At 39.1% G+C, this 20543-nt stretch overlaps 1 protein-coding gene across 1 annotated transcript in view; it reads right to left on the bottom strand.

The window, feature by feature from the left end:
• LTN1 (listerin E3 ubiquitin protein ligase 1) overlaps positions 1 to 18121 on the bottom strand; it is a 59160-nt gene extending 41039 nt beyond the window's left edge. The window contains exons 1-8 of the mRNA XM_055567746.1: positions 17967 to 18121; positions 12365 to 12568; positions 11665 to 11763; positions 10426 to 10656; positions 8103 to 8155; positions 7171 to 7351; positions 2184 to 2357; positions 1053 to 1243 (exon numbers count right to left, since the gene is read on the bottom strand). Of these exons, the coding sequence (XP_055423721.1) occupies positions 1053 to 1243; positions 2184 to 2357; positions 7171 to 7351; positions 8103 to 8155; positions 10426 to 10656; positions 11665 to 11763; positions 12365 to 12568; positions 17967 to 18008 (1175 nt within the window). The 5' untranslated portion in view covers positions 18009 to 18121. The remainder of the gene's footprint in view (positions 1 to 1052; positions 1244 to 2183; positions 2358 to 7170; positions 7352 to 8102; positions 8156 to 10425; positions 10657 to 11664; positions 11764 to 12364; positions 12569 to 17966) is intronic.
• Positions 18122 to 20543: the final 2422 nt, after the last annotated feature.

Genomic DNA, 20543 nt, shown 5'->3' with positions numbered 1-20543 from the left:
TTATTCTTTCATGAAAAAGAAAACAAGCAATTCAAAAACACCAAACTAAAGACATGGAAAACAATTTCCAAAAAATAAAATTCTTAAATGAAAAACTAAGGCCAACCAACCAAAATATAGCCCAACTAGAATATAAACTTAAACTGAAAAAAAGCATATTTTCAAAAATAGGGCAACAGAAGATAACATTTATTTTCTATTCATGAACCAACCCACCTGCAAATTTCAAAGAGAAGACTTAACCAAATAAAGATAGTAGTATTGTGAAAAAAAAATGTTTAATCATGAATAAAACTGGGTATCTTTTACTAATTTCAATAAACACACTGAAATGACATTTTAAGTGTGAGTTTAAAGAGCTATTATATTTAAGTTAATGGAAAACCTGTCACCAGTTGATTTTCTGCATTTGGGCATTTGTATTTATCAATATACAAAAAAATGGGTCATTGACAAAGCGCCTATTCCACCTAAAGGGTCTTACAATACTTCACCTCACTTTCTGCTATAGTCTATCACTGAAGACTTGAAAGCATCACAAAAAAGAATTCCAATTATAACTGTCTGAAAACTTCAGAAGTGTTTAATGAACAGCAAAACAATTTGAGAAAATTTAAGTATGACAATAACTACGTCATTCTGTCCATTTATAAAAATAAGAAAAAAAAAATCTATTCAGCTTTAAAGGTCAAGAATTTAAATTCCTGGGGCTTCCCTGGTGGCTCAGTGGTAAAGTATCTACCTGTCAATGTAGGAGACACAAGTTCGATCCCTGATCCGGGAAGATCCCACATGTCGCAGAGCAATTAGCTTGTATGCCACAACTGCTGAGCCTATGTGCTACAACTGCTGAAGCTGGTGCTCCCGAGAGCCCACGCTCCGCAAGGACAGAAGCCACTGCAATAGGAAACCCACGCACCACGACTAGAGAGTGGCCCCCACAACTAGAGAAAAGCCTGAGCAGCAATGAAGACCCAGCACAGCCAAAACGAACTACATAAACAAAATTATTAAAAAAACACAGACACACACACAAAACTTAAATTCCTTACCCTGCAACTAGGGAGGTGAGAAAATTCTTGAAGAAATCCAACTTTGGATCTGTAATGGACTGAGGGAGTTTGCTGATGAAGGGCAGAAGATAAGGATATATGACAGTAGCCAGACCCCGACCTCCTTCACGAACCACAGCTGACAGCTTGGGAAACACACTTTTTTTTGCATTTACATGAAGCCAACAGTCCTTACCAAATTAAAAAAAAAAAAAAAAAAGATTATAATAGTAATTAGATATCATAAACAGAGAGAAAAGACACAGAGACTCTCAAAAATAAAATTCAAGTATTTTACCTAAAGGGGGTAAAAAAATCTATCCTACAAACTAAAAATTTGAAATTATATAAGAAATTTATTATATATGGTAATCAGGTATCCAACATGCTTCCAGGACAATATGGATCAAAAATAATTATTTAACTTGAAAGATTCCTTAAAAAGCTGCTTTCTAAACAACGTAAGAAAAAAAAAAGCTGCTTTCTAAAAGTGACAGCAATTATTGTTGCTGTTTAGCCTCTAAGTTGTGTCCAACTTTTGCGACCTCATGGACTGTCGCAAAACAGGCTGCCCCGTCCTTCACTATCTCCCAGAGTCTTAAATGTAAGATTCAGATATGTTGACTTCGTTAAGCCGTATAAGAATTGATATTGACTAAACTAAAAATAAAATAAAAACTCTATTTCATTTTATACTCAGTTTAAGATTTACACCAAGTTTTGGATTAAAGTATTTGATGTCCAAAAAAGCACTTTTCTAGCAAGTTTAAAAAATTATAACCTGATAGGCTCTCTTGCATGGTATGTAAGGCTTCTAAAACACAATTAAAGGAACTTCCCCGGCGGTCCAGTGGTTAAGACTCTATGCTCCCAAAGCCAAGGACCCAGGGTCCCATCCCTGGTCAGGGGACTAGATCCCACAAGAGGCAACTAAGAGTTCATGTGCCTCAACTCAAGATCCCAACTAAAACACCTCACATGCTGCAACTGAAGATCCTGCGTGCACAACAAAGGTCAAAGATCCTGCATGCTGCAACCAAGACCCAGCGCAGCCAAATAACTATCTGAAAAAAAAATATAATTAAGAAGACAAGTATTCCCGGATATACTAAACGTACCTCTCTTACTTACCTCAACGGTTGTAAGTGTATAAAGTACAGCTTCCCAGAGAGCTGGGCATACAATGGGGTCACTGTCATCGATGCTAAGAAGAACGGACGGGCTCACTTTGGATGCTTCATCTTTCATCAACTGTGGAATACGCTGGCACAAAGCAGAAACCAACTCAAAATAGGCTGAACGGATCTGAAAGAAAAAGTGGAAAGCTGACTTAAAGTCTAGTAAAGATATGACAAAAAATTTTTTTATTTACGGCCATGGCAGGTAGGTTATTTATACTAACCTTCCATATATAAAACTAAAAGGGTTAGAAAAAACTTTTTAAGAATCTTAACATTAAAAAAAAAAGCCTTAAGGACACCACATGGCTGAAAAGACATTAGGATTTACCAAGCCAAAAGTGAAGGCACAAAGAATTCAACTTTCTTCTTCGTTGGCTCAAGCAAATAGAAATCTTCTCCAGTCTCAGAAGCCTTCATTTGGGGACTCATATCCTACGAATATACTAGTCAGCAAAAAGTTGAATACAGCCAAACGAAAAATAAGATACTATAAGCCACTATGAGCAGAAACAAAAGATAACACAGAGACCTGAGACTTTAAAGTTTAGAATTATCTGTCAGTTACAAACTTCGTATCAACAACCTTTGTTACATTTAAAGAAACAAAAGTTTAAAGAAATTTGAGGGGAAAAGGATCTTAGAAAAAGCACAGCAGATCTGGAAAAGAACCAAGTACAATTTCTAAACTAAAAGTAAATACACAAATAAATAGTGCATAATTCATAGTTTAAGAGCATCATGCCACCACCACTTCTATTCAACACAGTACTGAGAACACAATAAATACAGAGGAAAAAAGGGGGCGGGGGGAAGAACTGGAAAGCAACCCAAGTTACTATCTATAATCATAGTAAAATAATAGGCTATAAAAATATCTAAAAAAAGAATTTAAAGGCAAGAGTTGCTGGATACAAAATTAACAAAACCACAGCATTCCTATACAACAGTAGAAACAAAACAGAATGTGGAATTAAAAAAAAATTCACAATAGTAACAAAAACCACATTCAGTAAGCAGCGTATTATAAAATATTATTCCAGGATGCCAAGGGCCTTATATAGCCTAAAGAATTCTGAAAAAGAAGAGCAAAGTTGGAGGGTTTCAAGACTTACCATAAAACAATAATAAGAGTATGGTACTGGTATAAAGATAGGCATAAGATGTAATGGGAGAAGAGCCCAAAATTAAAATCCCACACATATGTTCAATTTAATTTTGACAAAGAAGCCAGGGCTGGGGTGGGGGGAAGCAGGGAGTTACTAGTCTTTCAACAAATAGATACCTATACAAAAATAAATCTGACTCTCACCTTTATGCCTATACAAAAATTAACTCTAAATGGACCTAAACTATAAAACTTCTCGAATAAAATATTAAAAAATCTTTGTAACTTCCAAGTAGGCAAAGATTCCTTAGATAAGACATCAAAAGTATGACGTGTAAAAGAAAAAAAATTGATAAAAGGACTTCAAAATCATCTACTCTACAAAACCATGAAAAAAGTGAAAAGGCAAGCTATATACTAGAAGAAAACATTCATGATGTTTTATCTGACATAATACTTGTATACAGGATAAATAAAGCACATTCATAACTCAAAAATAAAGACCAAAAACCCAACTTACAAATAGGCAAAAGAATATGGAATAGTGAAATTGATATGATCTTCCTGCAAAGAACAACTACAGACTCTGTGAACCAGACCCAAAAAACTATCTGAGGTCTCTGAAGACTGAAATACACATTTTGGAGGAGGAGACATCACTTGGAGGAAGCAGTCCACACATACTGAGTTCCCATTTTGTTCAGCTTTGCCCTGAAGGTGGTACAGTCACGAGCACAGAGGCACAGGGGCAGCTACAGCTGCCTGAATCCCTCTGGGTGGAGGAACTGAAGGAACTAGGAAAAGGAGCCCAGGGCAAACAAGACGCCAAGAGAGCGGCAGGGAACTGCAGAGAGAAGACAACCCCCTCATTCTGTGTTTAAACAGCCTGAATCTACAGCTGACGCTTGAACCACGCCCACTGCAGGCAGGAGTTTGCTGTTGAGTCTGACCAGGTTGATTGCCCACTAACACAAACGTATCAACACCCTTTGGAGCAATGTAACATAATCCTGTCTCCAAAACATAATATTCAAGGCTATAATCTAAATATTTATATCCAAGATAAAATCTAACATCACTCAACATACAAAAGTCAAGAAAATGCGATCCCATCTCAAAGCATAAGATAATTAACTGATGCTAATCCCAAGATGATCCCTATGTTATTATCAGACAGGGACTTTAAAGCAGCTATTATAACTATACTCAGCAAGGTAAAGGAAACTCTAACAATGAACGGAAAAACACGAGGTAAATGTCATTATACATCTGTCCAAACCTACAGAACATTCAGCATCAACATGAACCTTAATGCAAATTATAGATTCTGGGTAATAGGTTCATCAGTTGTGGGAAAAAAAACAACAACAAAGGTTTCACTCTGGTAAGGGGATGTTGATAATGGGGGAAACTATGTATGTGAGGGTCAGGAGGTATATTTGAAATATCTGCACTTTTCCCTCAATTTTGCTGTGAACCTAAAACTGCTCTTTAAAAAGTATAAAATTTCATCAAAGAAACAATATACAGAAATCAAGTAGAAATTTTAGGTATAAAAGATACAACATATTAAATTTAAAATGAGCAAAATGGTTAAAGAGACACCTCAAAAAAAAAAAAAAAAGTGGAGGCGGGAATTTCCTGGAAATCCAGTGGTAAGGACTCAGCACTTTCACCGCAGGGGCCTGGGTTTGATCTCTGGTTACAGAACTAAGATTCTGTAATTCTTTCCCACTTGCCACATGATATGGCCAAAAAAAAAAAAAAAGATATACAATGGCCAATAAGCACATTAAAAGATGTTCAATATCATCAGCCCTGAAGGAAATGCAAATTAAAACCACAATGAAAAGTCTCTACTCCAGAGGTCAGCAAACATTTTCTTTAAAGAGCCAGAAAAGAAACATTTAAAACTGTGCAAACCATATGGTCTCTGTTACTACTTTGCTCTGCCATGGTAGCATAAAGCAGCCACAAACAATACAAAAATGATTCACAAAAACAGGTCAGCTGTACCAGATTTTGATCCATGAGCTCTAAGTTGCTGATCCCCAATACCACATCTGAGAGCATGACTTAAAATAATGGACAATATCAAAGTAAGGAGATAGAACTAAAAACCTCATACACTGCTGATTAGAGTGGAAACAGTACAACTACTTTGAAATACTGATATAAACAACAACAAAGAATCTTCAAAACGTTATGCTGAGCAAAAGAAGCCAGATAGAGGGAACTCCCTGGTGGTCTAGTGGTTAGGAACAAAGTGCTCACTGCCAAGGGCCCGGGTTCAGTCCCTGGCCGGGGGAACTAAAATCCAACAAGCTGTGTGGCATGGTCCAAAAAAACCCTAGCCAAATACAAAGCAATAAATAAATAATTAAAAAAAATTTTTTTAAGTGAGAAAGGACTTCATAAGGCAAAACCAGTGGTTTTGATTATATCGAAATTAAGATTTTTAAATAAAAGAGGACACATGAAAGGTAACAGGATGGGAGATAATTTACAATGCCTGAAAGTGACAAAAGGACTAATACTGAAAATATACAAGGAACTCCTGTAGAATAAGAAAAAGAGAATTCTAGTAGAAAAAAGGGGAGAAAGATATGAACAAGGAGTTTACAGAAGATACACAAACATTTCAAAAGCTTATGAGAGATGGTAAGTCACCAGTCAGCAGAGTAATGAAAATTAAAGACAGCTTCATTTGAGACTGATAAAAAAAATAAGAAGTTGAATGATGCCTAGCCCTGGCTACAATATAAGATACACATTAATAGTATTCATCATGTATTGCTGGTTGAGCCTAGAGCAATGCAGCCCATTAGGTGAGCACTCTGGTGCTACTTTAGAAAATTAAGTATGCATATACTCTCTGACTCAGCAATTTAAAAATTAAGAGGATTTCAGAAAAAGAAATTCTCACAGATCCGGGGATACATAAATTAAGATGCTAACTGCTGCCTTATTTGTGGGAGCAGGGAGTCCGAGGCAACCAGGGTGTCTATCACTGCGGAAGTGAATAGGTGTAAAATGGAACAAATGCAAACTTCTGAGTACTTCCCATCAGTGAGAAGCCACGGACCAACTATACACATACAGGAATGTGAAATAGTCCAGTACTTTAAAAAAAATTACTAAGTAAAAAGCAATAAACGAGATGAAATATAACACAGAAATCGTTCATGTGAATTAAAAACACATAGGTTGGGACATGCCTAACAAAGATTAGATAAACTTCATTCAGGCATGAATGCTGTGAGGGAGTTCAAAGTTAGCAAACTAACAATGTATATTAATTAAGGTGTCTTTAAACAGACAAATATAAAATAAGGTAATGTACTGAACAATTACCAAAACTTTTGTGACCAGAGACTCACAGGAACCCTAAGACCAATACTTCAGTATTCAGGGTTTGTGCACTTCACAGAATGTAATTATCATAAACAATGAGACAACTACCCAAGCAAAAGCACACAGATTAATCACAGTTAGAATGGTCAGCTGGTGGAGGCGGAGAATGGAGAAAGACAAAAAGGAAAAAAAAAATACATTAAATGAAAAAGCCTTACACACACACACATAAAAGTTTTAAGGTGCCATGAACAGAGGAAAACGATGATTCAACTCTGCATCTGAGGTCCAAATAACTAAGTAAAAAAATGAAAATACAATTAACATTCTAGTAAGAGAGGCGATTCAGTCCCAGCACAAAAATGTGTTTGCAGAGTTTTAAACATAAACAATAAACATTAAGCATAAATAAAAACTAACAAGATCAGGGGAGAAAAAGGAATCAGAGAAATGTCTTAAAACCAAAAGTTTAAGATACCTGAGGTATACTATGTTTTCCATACTTCCAAAACTTATTCTGTGATAAAAGAGACTTAAATTTCTCCTCCAGCGAGTCAAGCTCATTATCAGGTAACAGGCAAAGCAATTTCTTTAACGCCAGTAAGGAACAAGTTACGACTCGATAGAATTTAGCATCTCTCTCTTCCTCTGGAACAGTTCTTAATGTAAAAAGAAAATAAATATACATAAGGACTGAGGATAAGACAAGCTATGTATGCAGCACTTCTATTTTAAATGTTTTATCACTGAATATCTACCAAAGTTACTTTATTTCTATATTCATTCTCCCTGTGTCAAACCCCCACACAAAATACAAATACACATGCAATTTTAATCACATATTTTTTTAATAATACCAGGTTAAAGCAGATGAAAAGGAGTGGCCTGATATAAGTGTATATGTATATATCACTCTCAGCAGCAGTTAACTGGATGTTTCTGGAGAATAAATAATACTGTATCTAAGGTTGCTCTCCCTTACAGACTCTTAATAGCTTGATTAGAACACAAGAGTAAAAAGTAAATGGAACATCTCAGTATCCTTTCAATAGAACTATTCACAGTTCTTCAGTTATTTTCATCCAGACCTTAAAATGATTCCTGCTATGACTGTCAAAAGGCAGATGTGGAAAAAAAAAAAAATCTAAAAACATCTCTTCGTAAAAGAACCAAACGTGTGAGCTCCCAGATAATTCAAATTAAATACAGGGACAACTTGCAAGTAAAAACACTTAAAATTGCACCTGACAAATAGTATTGCATTAAGTATCTTCATCTCTACATTCCGAATCCTTTTTCTTTTTTTAAAGAATCCCTTTTTTCAACTTCACATTGAAATTATCCTCGTGTTACCTATGAGTGCAACAGAGTTTCACTTAACCTGAGTCACACAGACACAATACAACTTACTGTGGGTCACTGAGGGTAGCAGGTGTTTCTTTGATAAGATGATCCTGTAGCACCTACAGAGGGGGATTGAGATCTTATTGAACTGTCGATGGTGAAGAGACAAGAGTATAAACCACATCTTACATAAAAGTTCTTAATCCTCTTCCTCACAAAAGAAGCAAAACTAAAAGGTCTGAATTTCACCAATTTTTTCCCCTTACTAATTCCCAAGGTTGGCAGCTGTTAGGGTGAAGAAGGATAAGGTACTTCTTTCAAACATCTCTAGTTTCTGCCAAGAGGACTTTCTCCCTAAATACTCTTGTCCTCTTGCGTTTTCATTCCTCTCTGCACGGAGCTGTGAGGTGAAAGGACCCCCGATGAGCAGGTCTGGGACAGAATCAGGCTTTGCTTCCCTCGCCCCGCTTTTTTGAACACCTCCCTCCTCCCAGGAAAGAACACACATCGTGTCCTGCTCCATCACAGAGGAAGACCTAAGGTTCTATTTGAAATGCAGAGGAAGGCTGCTTATTTCTGGGGTGGAGTACAGGCAAGTCCACTGCTCCAGTATCAGTTTTATCAGCAATAACAATAGCCAGCTAAATTTACTGAGGTTTTCCACCCACCTTGTAGCCCACGCATTAACTAAATGAATCCTCACAGCAACTCAGTGAAGTACCAGTGAATTCCTACTTTAACAGATGAGGAAATGGAGGCACAGACACTTGCTCGTGGCCAAACACCCCAGCTAACGGCAGAGAGGGGCAGGGCCCAATGGTGTGAGCCAGAGCCCATGACCTCTGCCAGACACTGTCTTACTCCTCTCTAATACACTGATTCTGAACTCAGAAAAGTTCAAACCAATATCCGTATAGCTGTGACACAACCAACTAAAGGTGAAATAATACAGGAGCTAATCCACATATTCAATGATCAGTTATCCAATCATAACAAAGCCAAGGAAAAAAAAAACTATGAAGAGCCAAATTAATTGTCTCAAAACCCATTTTCTAAAACTCTTAAGTGTCCAAACTCATGATACTTCACTCATAACATTTATGCTTGATATTTTAAATAAACCAATGATTCCTAACTTACAGTTGGGTCAGAGAACTCCCTTTGAGAATATGATTAAAGCTACAAACCCTCATCCTAAAAAAAGAACTTTGGTACCCCAGAAAAATAAACAATGGAAGAACCAAGAATAAGGAACTAGAATGCATATGTGTGCCTGTGTAGAGATATGCTGGGTGAAGAGAACAGATATGTAATAAGAGATCATGCAGAATCCTGTAGGCCAAGAGAAGCAATTTCAATTTGTAAGGGTACTGGGAACCACAGAAAGGCTGATTAATTTAAAGAAGGCAGGAAGGGAAGGAGGGAGGGAGGTAAGGAGAGGGGGGATGTTTAAGTAGGATTATACACAGGGTGCTAAACAAGAGTACTAAATAGGGGAATGAATGAAAGCACGATTTTTTTTTTAAACATCATCTCTCCTCAATGGACTCACAGCTCATTCTTACTTCTTGCTATAAAACTAACAAGTCTGGAATTTACTTTTTCTAGTTCATATTTTAGGAATGGCAAATGAGGGAAAAAATGAAAAAAGGGACAGTATTACACACGAACTGGAAGTCACAAAAGCTACAGCCATTATCAATTTGGTAAAGGTGTTGGCCAAGTGTTGGAGAAATGTATACCTGTTAATGGGAGTATAAATTTGGATGGCCTTTTGAAGGGCAGTTTATCCATATCCATAAAAATTCTAAATGTTCTCATCCTTTGACCCAACATATTGAATTACTAGAAGTTCTTGTAACTCCCATCCCTACAGAGTATGAAGAGATCTATTAGAAAATGTTCACTGAAGCAGTGTTCGCTACCATAAAAAACTGGGGAAAAACCCCAAATGTATACTAATGTGAAAGATGTTAAATAAACTGTAGTATATTAATACAAAGGATTATCAGGATTAAATATATCTGTATACATGTACTGATTTGAAAATATGGGAGAAAAGAAGTTTAGTTTTTAGATGGATTCTTTTTTTAGTTTATATATTACAAAGCACATACCTCAAGTTTTTTAGACGTGGTAAGTTAGATATTAAAATAAAGAAGGGAAAACCTAAATAATATAAGAATGGTCCAATCTGAAAAGTTAATTAAGTTTAAAAAGCCAAAATGGTCAATTTTGTTATACACCATTTAAAAAAGGCAATATTCCACTGAAAATGTTTTCATTTCTCATTCCTTCACAATGCTGGGTGAAAGAGGTACCTTTGTAATATGCCTCATATCCCTTAAATACTTTGAAAAACAGGTATGGAATGGTTCCCAGGACTTACACTTGTGATTTCATCCTTACAAAATGCTATGGCTTCAGGTTGCTTGCTCGGAGGGAAAGCTGCTTCAAAGGCATCTTTTGCTGCAGAGGCAGCTGGTGTGTAAGTATCACACTGAGCCATCAGCCAATAACCCATTAAACTTTTTAAATAAGGAGCCAAGTGTTTCTTTACTTTAAGGATAAGTTTTTCAAAAGCTTGCTGTGTGGCTTCTCGAACCCGGCGGTCATGATCCTATTGAAAACACAGTAAGGTTTAAAACAGTTCTAACCCATAAAAACAAATACAGACATTTCTGGGTATGCTATGAAGACCCATTAATAAGAATTCACCTATGTGCAGAGCTAAAGGAAAATCCATAATTATATAGAAAAATTGATTAATTCTTCCTTTTTCCCAATGAGATAAAAAGAACTACATTCAAGATGGAGTCAAGGCTACTCCGGGGATAATGAAATAATTCATTCTCATTCTTCCAGAGCAAGTACACAAAGAAATTACATTGTCAAAATTTGTTGCTGTTTAGTCACTAAGTTGCCTCCAACTCTTTTGAACCCTGTGGACTATAGCCCACTATTCTCCTGTCCTTGGGATTTCCCAAGCATGAATACTGGATAAGGTTGCCATTCTCCAGGGGATCTTTCAGACCCAGAGATCTAACCTGAGTCTCCTTCATTAGCAGGCGGATTCTTTACTGCTGAGCCACCAGGGAAGCCCTGTCAAAATTTACTATGACTTAAAAGTGTCTAGGGGGGCTTCCCTGATAGCTCAGTTGGTAAAGAATCCACCTGCAATGCAGGATACCCTAGTTTGATGCCAGGGTTGGGAAGATCCGCTGGAGAAGGGTTAGGCTATCCACTCCAGTATTCTTGGACCCCCTTGTGGCTCAGTTGGTAAAGAATCCGCCTGGAATGCAGGAGACCTGGGCTCGACCCCTAAGCTGGGAAGATCCCTTGGAGAAGGGAAAGGCTACCCACTCTAGTATTCTGGCCTGGAGAACAAAGATTTGGACATGACTTACATTTTCAAAAGTATCCAGGTAATTCTATAGTAACGACCTATTTTCTGAAAACACATACTCCTTTGCACAACCTACATAATCTAATCTGTTTAACCATACTGACATAACAATCCATAACCCTCAGCAAAAATGAATCATATAAATTTGACAGTCCTCATAACTTCAAACAAAAACAAAACATCAACACAACAGAAATAAAATAGGAAAGTCTGAATACTTACAAGAGAAATTTTGCAGAAAATTCTTGGCCAGTATGGAAGAACTCCTTTTACAATTTCTGTGTCTCTCTCTGTACACATGGTTCCAAATTCCTGCATAGCCTAAAAGTAAATTATTAAAATCATTAGCCAATGAATCAACAGCCATAATATTAACTACTGATTATATTTCTGGTTTTTAAAATTGCAGAAATATTTTATGTAACATGAGAATACTTTGTTTGTTTGTGCCATATAATACTAATCTTAGGACTTCCATCACAGATTACTGTGAGAGAAACTTCATTTTTTTTTCCTCTTTTTAAAAAATATAAAACATATACAAACAAAAAAACCCATTTACAATTATGGGGTCAAAATTACATTATCTAATAGGAAAAAATGTAAAGCCAGAATTCCAAAGTGATTCTAAGTGCAGAACAAGAAACTAACTTATAATCCAGAAGACAAGTATAAAATGTGTCAGAAAAAAAGTACAATTGTAGAAGTATTTATTAGTGGTAAATGATTTCGCTGTTCTTTATATAACATATGCTAATGATGGAAATTCCCTGGCGGTTCAGTGGTTAGGACTCCATGCTTCCAATACAGGGGTCACAGGTTAGATGTCTGGTTGTGCAATTTGACCAGGGGGAAAAAAAAAAAACCAATGCCATCTTAACAAAAAGATTTTCTTGATCATTTTAATGAAAACAAAACTTGCTTTTAGTTTTGTTGTGACATCTTTCTTAGAAAGTTTCCGCAGCACCATTCGGAAATCAGAATCCACAAGACTGTCTATTTCTTCAGCTCCTTGAATAGCAGGAACATAGCCTAGGTCACTGTGAAATGTTCCAAAACCAATAAATCCAGGCACCGTTCCCTGTTCCTTGGCAAGGAGTTCTGCAGCTCGGCCACTGTTTGAAGGCTGGTAAGAGAGTAGGGAGAAAAACAGAGTTCAGGAAGAGTTCAAAATTTAACTTTGAGTTCTTTAGAATAATTCCCTGACAATTCCCACAAGGAAGCAAACTCATTTGAGGACATTTTCCCCCTGGCCTATGCCTCTATTGTAATGTCCCCCAAAGAGGAATACTTCTGTCACAAGTACTTAATGATCCTAGGAGCTATTTCCCGGTTTCCTAAACATCAGAACAATGTTTTTTAAGTTATGACTTATGACAAGCCATTAGGGGCTTCCCAGATGGCTCAGTGGGTAAAGGATCCGCCTGCAATGCAAGAGACATGGGTAGACATGAGTTTGATCCCTGGACTGGGAATATCCCCTGGAGGAGGGCATAGCAACCCACTCCAGTATTCTCGTCTGAAGAATCCCATGGGCAGAGGAGCCTGGTGGGCTACAGTCCATAGGGTCGTAAAGAGTCAGAAACACTAAAGTGACTCAGCATGCACACATACCCAAGTCATTAGAGGTTCCCGATATCAACTTAACAGCCCGTACGTCATTTTAAAGAAACAGAACAAAATTTTAAAAATCAGAACACATCACATGTGGTAAGGATAAGTACTATTTTGTGAAATTTTTTATTTCAAATTTTTTTATAAATAGTATGTATACACATATGTGTGCTGTGTAGTGATGCAAAACTAACTCATAAATGGATTATATCTTTTCATTCATTCACTCATTCAAGAAATAACTAAGCAACTATCACAGGACAAGTCTAATGACAGCAACTTCTAGACCAGGAGTTCCCTGTGGGCAGACACAGGCATTTCCACATACCAAAGCCTAGCCTAATGGGCTAAAATGGTTACAAAGTACATTAGTTATGGACATAAAAATAAATACAGTGGTCAGGATATAAGATACATTCTTTCATTCTGAATGATAGTCAGTGGTTTGTTGGAAGCTACATAGTATGGTAGCTTCCAGTAGGATTCTTTGTACAGATACAGAAAATATCTAAACTGATGAAAGAAATTAATATATTCACTGTCATCTAATAAGAAAATGCCTCAGTTCAATGTCCAGGATGACATCACAACCCATCTAAACTCATCTGTGTATTTCTCTGTTAAGAATGGCTGAAAATACAAATATGTGATTTAGTTTGCTGATACCCAGAAAAACTGTGTTTGGGAAACTCATTTATCAAGAAATTATTATCTGGACTACTTTCTGAACTGAAATGAGTGACCAGAAATGAAAATGATGGACTCATTTTTTTCCCCCAAACAGAAGCATTTAAGACTAATTTCAAAAAGGTTCTCTATTTTGAGACTTTATTAAAATGAACTAACATTATTCAGTCCACCTTTCTCAATACTGATACATGAATAAAGAGCTACAGAGAAGGACTTAAGCATCCACCTGCCAGTGCAGGGCACATGCGTGCATTCAAGCCCTGGTCCAGCAAAAGCCCACATCCTGCAGGGCAACCCAGCCTCAGCGCCACAACTGACCCTCCGGTGAGAAGTCCACCTGGGAGAACTGGGAAAAGCCCATGTGTAGCAGCGAAGCCCCAGCACAGCCAAAAAGAAAACACAAGTAATTAATTTTTTAAAAGACCTACAGAGGAGGTCAGTGAAGTACAATTCTGAAAACCAACAGTGATGACACTAAGACACTGGAATTTTCTCTATTATCTCATGAGTGAAGTTTCATTGTGAAACACAATAATGAAGTAGTATAAAAAGCTGAAGGAGTCAAGGCTGAACTGACCTTAAGGTCAGAGCTGACAGTGCAGAAGGAAAGGTATCAGATGTCTAGTTTCAAAAATAACAAACTATTCTTAACTAACTATATCTTTTTCAAGGTCTACTTTGAATTTAAAATGTAGTTACTGTTTCTCATTACTTTCTCCATTGTGGATTAGCTACTTGTACCCACAGTTCAAAAATTAAGAACTGGGATTCTATTTCTGGCAGTTCATTTTCTTATACCACACCTACTTCATTCTTTTGTGCCCGGCTTCTAGAGGCATTTGAGGTGGCAACCTGGAGTCTACCGTTTAAAGACCAAATTCAAGATGACTTTCAAGATTTTCACCATCTGGACCCAACCTCTCCAGTCACCTTCTTGCCACTCTTTTCTTCCCTCGTCCCACTTCCCTCCTCCCCTCTCTTAATTTTGTTCCCACCATGTGTGTTCCAGTCCCAAATTCAATACAAAGGTCCCTGCATATGTCATGCCTTTTCACAATTTGATCTTTTTTTTTCTTAACAGCAACCTTAAAAAAAAAATTCTTTTTTATTGGAGTATAGATGATTTACAATGTTTTGCCATTTTCAGGTATACAGCAAAGGAAATCGGTTATCCAGTTTACTCGCTCAGTCGTGTCCTACTCTTTGCGGCCCCAAGGACTGCAGCATGCCAGGCTTTCCTGTTCATCACCAACTCCGGGAGCTTGCTCAAACTCATGTCCATCAAGTCGGTGATGCCATCCATCTCATGCTCTGTTTTCCCCTTCTCCTTCTCCCTTCAATCTTTCCAATGAGTCAGTTCTTCACATCAGGTGGCCAAAGTATAGGAGCTTCAGCTTCAGCATCAGTCCTTCCAATGAATATTCAGGACTGATTTCCTTGAGGATTGACTGGTTTGATCTCCTTGCAGTCTAAGGGTCTCTCAAGAGTCTTCTCCAACACCGCAGTTCAAAAGCATCAATTCTTCGGCGCTCAGCTTTCTTTATGGTCCAACTCCCACATCCATACATGACTACTAGAAAAACTATAGCTTTGACTCAACTCTTCGAGACCCAATGGACTGTAGCCTGCCAGGCTCCTCCATCCATGGGCTTTTCCAGCCAAGCATACTGGAGTGGGTTGCCATTTCCTTCTCCAGGGCATCTTCCCGACTTAGGGATCAAAGCCAGGTCATCTGAATTGCAGGCAGACTCTTTACCTTCTGAGCCACCAGGGAATGTGGCTTAAAATGAGGTAACAGTAACTAAATCATTACTTAGGGTGACCATGGACGGAGGAGCCTGGTAGGCTGCAGTCCATGGGGTCACTAAGAGTTGGACACAACTGAGCGACTTCACTTCACTCCATGATTAAACATAAAGTTTTCAAACTACCATAATAATAATTGATTCCAGCAAGAATCATCAAAGGATGCTCAAAACCATTAAGTGAAATTCTGTAAGAGGTTAGTCCTAATCTCAAACTACCATTCCACAGATTATTTGTTGTTAGTCAGTGGAAAAAGAAACCTATACAATGAACATCAGCTTAATCAAGTGACTAAACATATACCACCCATAATGGGACAGGCAGGCACCATGTGTCTCCACAGTGTGAGAGGCACTAAGAAAGACACATCACCAAGGAAGTATTTCTGTCAAAAACTGTTTAACCTGAATCTAATTATGAGGAACAATTAGACAAATCTAAGTTAAACAAGTCAATTGCCTACATTCTGCCAAATTGTTCATACTATGAAAGAATGCTCCTCCAAAAAAACAAACCAAAAAAAGGCACTAAGAAAATGCCTAGATCTAAATGGAATGAATGATCCTTCAATGGATCTCCAATGTTTTTAAAAGTGTTGTATCTAAAATAAAAGTTATAGAGAACAATACTGAGATGACTACAGAAACGTGAATATATTATTGTATATTATTAGATAATAGTATTATATTGAAATTAAATTTTCTGCATGTGATAATTTCTCATGGCTATGAAGAAGAATGTTGCTGTTTTTAGAATGTACACGCTGAAGTATTTAGGAATTAAGGGTCATGATTTCTGCCCCTAATTGTCATATGGTTAGGCAAAATACATATATTTAGAAAGAGAAAGCAATCGTGACCAGATTACCAACTGGTTCGTGTGTGTGTCTTAAGCTGCTTCAGTTGTGTCCGACTCTGCAACCCTATGGACTGCAGTCCGCCAGGCTCCTCTGTTCATGGGATCACAGGCCAGAATAATGGAGTGGGTTGCCATGCCCTCCTCCAGGGGATCTTTCCTACCCAGAAATCGAACCCGCATCTCTTGTGGCTCCTCCATTGGAAGGCCGGTTCTTTACCACCAGTGGCACCTGGGAAGCCCTACCAATTGGTATTTCTAGGTAAAGAATTTATGAGTTGTTGCTCCAATATTCTTGCAACTTTTCCTCATATTTGGAATACTTCAAAACTAAACATTGAGAAAAAAATTTAAATAAAAAATTAAAATTAAATGAGGATGCAAGTAAAGTATATAAGAGTACTGACACAGGCTAGTTACTGTTATTATTGTTGATATTATTAACCACGAAAGAAGACTGACAGATCTAAAGAAACCGTGGTACTGAAATCACTAGAACTGGATCAGAAAGAAGCATCTTCATGAAATTAGGCTGCGCCATTAAAAACCTAAAGTACCATAAAAAAATCTTTATAAAAAATACACCATTATGACATTCTCAGTCTTGTATCTTTAGTCCACTCTGGAGTTTAAACAAGTATTTAGAGAACTTCTGCTATATGCCAGTCCTTGTTCTAGGTTCCAAAGATAATAAATAGCAGCAGATAAAAACACCTACCTTCATAAAATACTTATGTCCTATACTAATATTCTAACGAAGCAAGACAGTAAATGAAGCAGGACAATCAACAAATAGTATGTGAGAAGTCAGATATGCAATGGGATAAAATAAAGCAGGAAAAGAGAACAGGGAGCGGTGGAGGGGGTGGGGGTGGAGGGGAAGGCTATAGCTGAAAATAGGGTGATCATGGGAGACCTCACTAAGCTGTCTCGGGCAAAGAGCGTCGGGAGCCTGCCATGCAAGGTCAAGGTTCTGGAAGAGATCAGTGTGGCCTGATGGAGTGAGAGACAAGGAAGCTGAAGATGGGGTCGGAGATGGAAAGGGGACGGAGCAGACTCCATATCCCGTATATATATCATCGTAAGAGCTTTGCCTATACCCTGATGGATGTGGGGAGCCACAGCAGATTTTTGAGCGAAGAAGCGACGTGATCCGAGACTCCGTGCACTCCAGGCTCACCTTAACTATCTCCCACTCCACTCCCTTGTTCACGATGCTACCCGCTGCTACCCTGGCCAGGTAACCTTCCAGGGGAAGCTGACACTGAACCAATTCTTAATGAAAACGGGGGGGAGTGGGGGGTGGCTAGGAAGTGTGCTCAGCTAGGGACAGCTGGGCACGGTAACATCTTTCCTCTCTGCTTAACATCCCCATTCTGCTCAGAGATATCCCACCCCGCCCGCAGGGACGCACACACAACAGAGAGGTCACACTGGACACGCAAACACATGCCACTCCACAGTCGCGCTCCACACAACCTCCGGCCACGCGCCGGGCAGACAGAGCCAGCCGCAGCGATGAGAGGATTCCCGCGCCGACTGGCTCACCCTGCACTCACCCTCAGATTCCCCTTGGTCCTCTGCTTGTTCTTCCCGCCCATGGTCGCGGTCTCAGCCGCACTCTCAGCCCGCAGCTCCCGAGTTGACACAGCCGGGCCACAACTTCCGGCCCCTGGCACCGGAAAAGGGTTCACAGGAACAACCTCCCCCGGCCCGCCCCTTCCGCCACCCACCCCGCCCATCTCCCGCCCTACTCCACCCCCGCCACCTCCAGCCGCTTCCGGGACCATCCGCTGCGGGATACGTCACACTTGGAGCCACGCCCATCCTAGTGACGTAATTCCTGCGCAGTAGGAAGCCACGCCTTGGAGACCCAAGGCTCCAAATGCTGCTATTCTCGCTTTGCTAAGACAAGATTTGTTCCCTCCTTAGCGGTAGGAGAATTTCTAAAATTCCTGCATGTTCCCAACTCCTCTGATTCTAGTCAGTTCTGCATTTAATTTTGCTTTCTCTTATCCCCACCAGCTTCCTGCTTATTTAGAACTTGAAAACACGTGTTTCATACCAGTAGTCATATATGGATGTGAGAGTTGGACCATAAAGAAAGCTGAGCGCTGAAGAATTGATGCTTTTGAACTGTGGTGTTGGAGAAGACTCTTGAGAGTCCCTTGGACTACAAGGAGATCCAATCAGTCCATCCTAAAGGAAATCAGTCCTGAATATTCATTGGAAGGACTGGTGCTAAAGCTGAAGCTCCAATCCTTTGGCCGCCTGATGCGAAGAGCTGACACATTTGAAAAGACCCTGATGCTGGGAAAGATTGAAGGCGGGAGGAGAAGGGGACGACAGAGAATGAGATGGTTGGATGGCATCACTGACTGGATGGACCTGAGTTTGAGTAAATTCTGGGAGTTGGTGATGGACAGGGAGGCCATGGGGTCACAAAGAGTCGAACACGACTGAGCGACTGAACTGAACTGAACACTAAAGCTAGGTACCATTTATTGAAGGCCTGCTGAGTGCCGTGTGTGTACAGTTTTAGGACATTTGCAAACGTCTCGTTTAATCTTTCCAGCGTCCTTTGAGATAAGCACGATCCCATCCATGTTTATAAACGGAGCGAGGGTCAGCAGAGTAAAGCCTCTTGCCCTGGCTCCTGCTGCCAATGCACAGTGTAGACAGGACTCGAATGCAGCTTTTTCTGACTCTGCTCCTAGATGTTAACTACCTGCGCCCTGTCCCAAGCAACACAGGGCTGAGAGCCACTCGGGCTTACTTGTATTTCCAAGTGGCCTCACATCACAGTGGCGGAGTTCACTCTGGTGACGTCCACTCTGTAAGGATGTGTTCCTTCCCTTTTCCCCTTTTGCTTAAGCAAAGGAAGCTGCTAGAGGAGAGTCTGAGCCCTTGATCCTCCATAACTGCTCACTTATAAGTAAAATGAGGGCTTCCCTCGTGGCTCAGCTGGTAAAGAATCTGTCTATAATGCGGGAGACCTGGGTTCGATCCTTGGGTTGGGAAGGTCCCCTGGAGAAGGTAATGGCTACCCATTCCAGTATTGTGACCTGGAGAATTTCATGGACTGAATAGTCCCCGGGGTTGCAAAGAGTTGGACATGACTAAGCAACTTTTCACTAGCAGTAGGAGCCAAACGGGAGGTATTTGCACACAAGGGTAGCAATAGAATGACATGGTAGTGGCTGAAGGAAGATGGGAAAATGTTCAGTTCAGTTCAGTCACCCAGTCATGTCCGATTTTGAGACCCCATGGACTGCAGCACACCAAGCTTCCCTGTCCATCACCAACTCCCAGAACTTGCTCAAACTCATGTCCATCAAGTCGGTGATGCCATCCAACCATCTCATCCTCTGTCATCCCCTTCTGCCTTCAATCTTTCCAGCATCAGGGTCTTTTCCAATGAAAATTTTCCATTTTGAAAATGTTAGACCTTTCAAAATGCAATTATCACCATCTCATCTGGATGTTTTTAGAAATGAAGACTGTCAGGCCCACTTTGGGGCTATTAAATGAGATTTTGCATTTTTAACAATGTTCCCAGGTCTTGTTCAAATTTGAAAAGGACCAGAGTGATTAGCTATGTTTACTAAATTCTACTTATTCTTACTTCAAAATAACTAATGATTTTATTTCTATTTCCTTGACACTATCCACATTTCATAACAAGGATCCATACCTCTTGATGTGGACCTTCAAACTATTCCAACCAACACAGGACAGGTCTCTGTTTGATTTTCCTAAAGCACCATTTTATTATTGATTTGAGCGTTTGAAAAGAGTTTACATTATGTAACAGTTCCCAGTGCTCGTCTTTTTCAGCATTACCTAATCTTTTTAAGAAAAGACCCTTTTAAAAAAGAGTTCTCTAAACAGTCCCTACCAAAAGAGGTAATATTATGTCATGGTCAATCATTTCAATCATGTCCAACTCTTTGCGACCCCGTGGACTGTAGTTGCCCAGGCTCCCCAGAGTCCATGAGATTCTCCAAGCAAGAATACTGGAGTGGGTCGCCATTGCCTTCTCCAAATATTATGTCAATTCCAATCAAAATATCCATAACTAATGTAATCCAAAGAATTAATGAACTTTGGAAATATGATTTAAAAGTTTACTTGGA

This window comes from Bubalus kerabau, chromosome 2, assembly GCF_029407905.1.
Source record: "Bubalus kerabau isolate K-KA32 ecotype Philippines breed swamp buffalo chromosome 2, PCC_UOA_SB_1v2, whole genome shotgun sequence".
Lineage (NCBI taxonomy): Eukaryota > Metazoa > Chordata > Mammalia > Artiodactyla > Bovidae > Bubalus > Bubalus kerabau.
The sequence above is the reverse complement of the archived record's forward strand: the minus strand, read 5'-3'. Positions and strand labels throughout refer to the sequence as shown.